At 32.5% G+C, this 7,153-nt stretch overlaps 1 protein-coding gene across 2 annotated transcripts in view; it reads left to right on the forward strand.

The window, feature by feature from the left end:
• Positions 1-6,880, forward strand: part of CDC14A (cell division cycle 14A) — a 134,983-nt gene extending 128,103 nt beyond the window's left edge. The window contains exon 16 of one of the 2 annotated variants that reach the window (XM_019747037.3): positions 4,893-6,880. In XM_019747037.3, coding sequence (XP_019602596.3) covers positions 4,893-4,922 — 30 coding nt within the window. In that variant the 3' untranslated portion in view covers positions 4,923-6,880. The remainder of the gene's footprint in view (positions 1-4,892) is intronic. The other variant, XM_074318476.2, reaches the window with a different exon arrangement.
• Positions 6,881-7,153: the final 273 nt, after the last annotated feature.

Raw genomic sequence — 7,153 nt, forward strand, 5'->3', positions numbered from 1 at the left:
TCAAGTTATTTGAACATTAAGATATTGTTTCATTCATTTGTGTCAAAGATCTTAATCTTTCATTACTCTTTACAGTTTTCTGTTTTTGATAGCCATCTTATAGTTTTATTTATTAATGGTCTGTCAGTATTTATATCTATAATTATTAGACATTTTTCTACCAAGATTAGGTAACTGGGCTGTTTAAAAAAGAAACACCTCCAGAATAGCTAAATTTTTAAAGTCACTGCCTACATCTGCCAAAACAGATTAGTAGCAAATTTCCAGAACAGAACAAATTGTCTTGATCTTCTTACCTAACACTTTGTTTTATGTCAAATCTAACTGCTTTCAGGGAACAAGACTTCTTGATAGAAGCTTATATTTTGACATAAAAATTTGGGGGGCTGCAAGTGTAAGGTAATTTTACTCTTATTTTCCAAGTTGAATATTGCTGTATTATTAGTTTTATGTTACTCATACCATAAAAATACCATTTACTCATTATAAGCTTCATCTGGTCTTAACTCACTATAACCCTGTTGAACTTACTGGTCACATGAAATTGAATATTCTGTTTGAGAAATTAAAATCTCTTGGTTATATAAACAATCACTATCTCATAAAATAATATTTTTACCTCAGATTTCACTTCCTTCATAACCATATCCGTTGTCATTGCTTTTTAAAAAAAATTGCATTAGGTAGTAATTCTTATATTAATGATACAAAAGGAAAACATTTTGGCTAAGGAGAAATAAAACTTTAATCAGAATACTTAATCATGGATGTTTTTATAAAGAAAACTTTTTAGAATATTCTCAAAAATCATTTTGGATTCAGTCCTAATTGAAAATCATTTAAAAATGTATATCTCTTACAGCAATAAATACCACATTCTTTCTGTAATTTAATACTTCCTTGCTCACTCAGGGTTATATGCTACCTCAGGTTATTATTTTCCTGTCAGGGTGATAGAGAACGTTCAATTAAATATGTAATGGTCACACGACAAAGGCTAGAAGTGTCTTGAGGCATTATATTATGGTGGCTAAAAATTAGGGCTCCCCAGCCATACTGCCCAAGTTCAGATTCCAGCTCCACGAGTTCCTAATTGCGAGATCTTGGGCAAGGTACTTCACTGTTTAGTGCCTCGATTTTCTCATCTGTAAAATGAGTTGTGTGGAGCATTTAATGAAGTAATACATATAAAATGTTTAGAACTGTGCCTGGTGTATAGAAAATACTCAGTAAGTATCTATTGCAGAATGACCTGTTAAGTAATATATTTAGTTTATTAAGAATTCCAGATAGTTGTACATCAGTCTGTTTTTGAACAATAAAACCAACAGCAATAATGATTTTGTTTATGGAGTACAAATACATGTGCATTTTTACTATGTAAGTTAAAAATTCTGGTAACTGGCCATTGTGTTTTCTGGGATATTAGCAAGTAGGATACATGTACATTGAAAAACAAATGAACCAGAGACCCTCAGCACAACCCCATCATGTAAGCATGTGGGTGCTTGAAATCTAAAGATTACTGTCATCCCACACTATTGCTTCCCCAGTGAAAAGGCCTTGAAATATTAGTTAGGATTTTGAAAGTGAATAGGTCTGGTAGACCTTAACAATTCTCTTTCTTCCCTAAGTCCACTTCCATTAAGATTTTTATTTTAGATTGAAAATGAAAGGAAGTTAATTTGTTTCAAAATATTGATGTCAGAGTAATTTGCTAAACCTTTTTACTGATCTCTTATTTCCTTTAACTTTTTAACACCATATTAGGAAACCATGGAATATGTTTTGTTTCAAGAACTTTGGTATTATATTTTTATCCTCCAGTGCCTAACATATACTATTGATGTTCAATACTTGTTTGTTCAATGACTGAAGTAGCATGACAGAAGGGCGTTTGGCCAACTCATGTCTTCCTTTGTTTACAGAGGCCTACAGAGCCAGTTAGGTAGTAAGTGAGTACATTGGGTGGGAGGCAAAGAAAGCAGTAGGGATTGTGACAAACTGTATCTGAAAGATTAAACACCAGCCAGAGTTTATGATATCTGCTGTATGTAAGGAAAGGCTTCTGCAGAGAACTAATGAATATATATATATATATATATATATATATATATATATATATTTATTTATTTATTTATATCTCATACGAATGATAGAAATCCTTTTAAAGTTATTCTAGACTAGTTCGGTTTTCCAGTTCAGTGGGTATCATGATTCCATAAAATAAATAAATGTATGTACACATATATTGATCCCCAATATATTGATGCATATATAAAGTGCTTTGCCCTGAAAGAAAGTTAATTTAACAACTGTCACTTGCCCTCATATCTGTTCATTTGCTATATCTCTGTTTATTGAGAATTGATGGAACTTTAGAGGTGCTTGCCAAACAACTTTGTTCTAAATCTATAAGCAATCTGAGGAGCTTTATAATTTCTGGTAGTAATAACATGAATAACTTTTCTAATTAGAACAAAAGCAAAAGTTAAATATTACCAAGAAAACAGTGGCCAATATATAGCATGTGTGTGGCATTCTTGCAGCTGGGAGACCACGTGGCTTTGCTCTGTACCTACTTGCCAGACTTCAGAAGAAACTGGGAAAAAGCAACTAGAAAAATGATAGTTCACACTTATGCTCTAATTGCTAAGATGACAGCTGATACCCTACAAGTTAAATGTGTATGGGCTTCAAGGCATTGGACCAGTTTCACTGGACTTTCTCAGTCTTACCTCTTTTATTCTCTCTGTGAGCTCAGACGTATTTACATTACAGTGTCCTCATTTTTTATCATCTCTCTTGTTTTGAAGCCTAGGTGTAAAGCACATCCTGTAGCCAGAAAGTCAACTTGCCGAGCCTTTTCCATTCTTCCTATGGCTCTTGACATTCAACTCTTTCTTGAAACTTGCAGCATAGACAGCCCCCGACCCCCACCCCAAACTTCCCTCGCCACCCCTTGCCTAATCCTTTGCTTGTGCACAGTGTTCCTCTCACCCTGTGTATATTACTATTTAATGTTGACACCTTTGTCTTTTCATTCCATGTCTGTGTGAGAGTGTGTGTTTTGCTCTGTGAGGGGGCAGGGACCATAACTTTTTGACTCATGGTGTTGATAGATAGCTTACTTAGTAAATGGTTGTTGATAGGTATAAAATTCACTGGGATTTGAATCTGAACAAAGATAGTTGAATCCTCTTGTAAAGTATTTGCAAAATGGACAGGTTCTTTTTTACTAATCCCTATACCATCAATAAAATGGACCAGTCTCAGAATTGATAAGACCTATGAATAAAATCAATTTGAAAAATACAGAGGGTGCCAAAAAAATGTATCCACATTTTAAGAACAGAGAAAACTGTAATAAAATTGTAATACTCAATATATACCGATAACAAAAGATGAATGAAGACAAGTCACGTTTGACTTCTGCAATTACAAGAGGTGCTCAAGGTGGTTACCATCAGCGTAATTTTAATACAGTTTTTTCTTTCTTAAAATGTGTATACATTTTTAGGGCATGCTTTGTAATTATTGGGGGAGGAAAAAAAGGCATTTGGCAGGAAACCAAGTAAACTTTGTTGTTCTAAGGTATTTAATTAGAAGAATTGTGTAAAAATTTTTGTTAATAACTGTTAGTAACTGATTTATGTTCCTTTTTAACTGCCGTTTGCTGCTCAGAAATAATTAGGCAAATTTTCTCTACTTCTCTTTATCTTTTTTTGGCTTGTGTCTATTATCAGTGTATTCTGATTACATATCCCGATCATGCTCCTTTTATATGTTACTATCTAATACCATGTTTCCCCAAAAATAAGACCTAGCGGGACCATCAGCTCTAATGCGTCTTTTGGAGTAAAAATTAATATAAGACCCGGTCTTATTTTACTATAAGACCAGGTATGATATGATACGATACAATACGATACGATACGATATATAATATAATATAATATACTATAATATAACATAACATAACATAATATAATATACCTGGTCTTATATTAATTTTTGCTGCAAAAGATGCACTAGAGCTGATTGTCCAGCTAGGTCTTATTTTCAGGGAAACACAGTATGATGTAGGAGGAACTTACATTGTTTACTTTTTTTGAAAGTTGTCCACTGTTTATTATGTTATGACTGTAAGATTCTTCTTCACAAATGCTTTTGGGTCTTCAGCTCACATACTAAAGCTAGTACCGTACTTCCCCCAAAATAAGACCTAACCTGAAAATAAGCCCTAGCATGAATTTTCAGGATGACTTACTCTGAACATAAGCCGTAATGCATCTTTTGGAGGAAAAATTAATAAAAGACCTGGTCTTATTTTCGGGGAAACACGATAGTGCTTTGTGTCCCCCTAAGTGGAAGGGATTTGTAAGGTATGTATTAAATTCAAACATTCTTAAGGAATTTATTTAAGTGACTGCTAATTCTACAGCACTGGAAGCATTAACATTTATTTGATATGTATTGAATTAAGTAAAAAAGTATATATATTCTTAAAGTATATTCTAATAATCTTCAATTTAGTTACAAATGTCATTTAATATTTTTGAGTAAAACTCAGTGTTATTGCACAATACCTTAGAAACGAGTTTAGTGCTACTTACCAATTTTCAAATAATACTTAATTTTTAATCACTATTAATAAATTAGTAAGCCATTTAAAAATATAAACTTTTCTTGTAGTCACTTTCATACTAAATATCTCATTTGAGCAAATGCTTTGTTTCCTTCATTTTTTTCTATTTTTTCTTAGTTTATTTCATTTATGTTTTGTATAGTAGACCCAAACTGCCTTGTGGTGGAGGAAAAAGCTGTATGATGGACTAGAAGTTTTACATGTGATTGAATTTAACCTCCCTTTATGTCTCTTCCCTGCACAGTCCCTTCAGTCTGAATATGTTCATTACTAAGCCTTGCCACTCCTGTGAAAGCTGTTCCACTCTTAGACACAATTTCTTCACCTGGACGAGCAATGTAGAGAGAAAGCGACTGCTTGCCCGAAGAATATCTCTGCCTTCTTACCTTAAATTAAAGTGAGCACTAAGATAAGACCTTCAAGAGACTTGAAACCAGAAAAATCTGGTTAATGACTACGATAAATGCACTGAAACTATGTTTGTGGATGTCAACACTTTTTAAGACAGTTTTAATGTTGAATTTGGTATTTTGAAAGGTTATTTTTAATGTATTTCGGTAATACATTTGTTATTACATTTACATGTACAGTGTTACATTATGTATGTATTGTGAACTTTAAAAAGCTATTTTGATAAATTTATAAATATATAAATTTATGTAAAAACTAGACTATATTTTGACTTAGATTTTCTTGCTGTTTGCTACCAAAAATTTGTATTTTGAATTTGTTTAGTATGGTTTTGTGTACAATGAATATATAATTCCTCTTGATTAAGAAAAGATAAGGGAAAAAATTATTTTTATGTTCCCACTATGAATATGGCCGATCTGTTCTTTCTTTTGGGAAGTCAGTCTAATACAACAGTTTATCCAAGTTTATCTATCTAGCAAGAGTATAATCATTGGATAGGGCTGATTAGACCATTTCCTTTCCCTTTGTGTTTGTTGCTGAGCCATTTAGTTTTGCATTCTTGGGGGCTTTAGCAAAATTTAACATCCAGTTGAAGATCAGAATTCATTGAATGTTTCTCCTGAAACATGCCTTTGCTCCATGAAATAACTCAACATTCCAAATGCTTTTCTTTCTTTCCTCCTCTCAAAAGAGCTCTTAAGCCAATTAGAATATTCTGCATTTGGTACACGTGGTTGTTGCCTTTAATCAGTCACACATGGTCTGGCACCAGTTTTAAATCAATGAAGAGAAAAAACAGAAAAGATGCTGCTAAGTAGTTCTCTGTTAATTAAAGGAGATTATGTTTCGGAGAGTACAAACCCCTGACACACAAGCTAGCAAATCAGAAACCTAACATGAAAATGAGGAGACTCCTTAGAGGTCCTCACAGCCCTTTCATGTACATGAGTCATATCTTCTATTTAGGCCTCTAGAAGCCTGAAGGCTTCATTTCTATGGGGCGTCTGGGAGCGTTAGATCCCGACTCCTCCACGCTGCTTAAGAATGGACCACTCAGAGACAGTTAACCGGATCCATATGAAGTGCTTTATTCTCAACCATTGAGTTTTTTATAATGCATTTATTAGGAGGGGGTACCTTAAGACTAGTATACATGCTTCAGCAAAACATCTTGTGTATGTTTTACATTTTTAAAAACGCATTTGAGTGAACGTTTGACTCAGGTTGATTAACCTAACCTTCAATAACTAAAGTACCAAATAATTGCACTAAACTGATGAAAAAATAAATTACGTGTTTTAGGAATCAAAAATTAAGTGGAATTAAATTGTATACTTTTTCTAAAGCTGAAATAGAAAATATTTTATTATGAGTTATTATAAAAAGATTGGTTTAATGTATAGAATGATGATATTGTTTTTTAAAAATTATCAATGAAAAATAATAAGGATGACATTTGAGAAGTGGGGAAAGGGAATCATATTGACAGTTTTAGTTCTGTGAACACTAATTTGTGTGCAGCTATTAAATGATTGTAAAATTGACTACTGTAAATTTTCCATAATTATGTGTGTATATTAGTCATATGTATCTACATGTGTAAGTCTTAATTATTTATACACATGTGCATACATAGACAACTCAGAAGTGTATGTATATTATATAGAAAGTATATAGCAAAGTAATTCTGCTCCAATAAAAAAAATTGTTTGACATGTATTTTGTTATGAATAGTTTACCTTCCAAAAGATATTTTGTTCTATTTTAAAGTGTAGAAGAATACACTGCTAATAAATAATAAAAGTTTTATGCAATTTACGTTTTCTCTGGCTTTTATAATTTGGATTTTGAGTAATCAATGTACTGAATGAAGTCTTTTTATAATTTTATATTTGATCCAATCTGGTTGATGCCTTCAGTTGAATTTCTCAAGGTCTTCATTTTGGAATTTTAGTTTCTCTTTTACTGACTTTCCAGTTTGTGGCCTCACTTAAATACCTCACAATGAGCACAAAGAAATCTTATACTTTGAATTTCACGTCAGATAATGTCAGGTTCTTGCTGTTTTGCTCTCTATATAAAATTCCTTTC

Source organism: Rhinolophus sinicus, chromosome 7 (genome assembly GCF_057876585.1).
Source record: "Rhinolophus sinicus isolate RSI-liver-muscle chromosome 7, RSI-T2T, whole genome shotgun sequence".
NCBI lineage: Eukaryota > Metazoa > Chordata > Mammalia > Chiroptera > Rhinolophidae > Rhinolophus > Rhinolophus sinicus.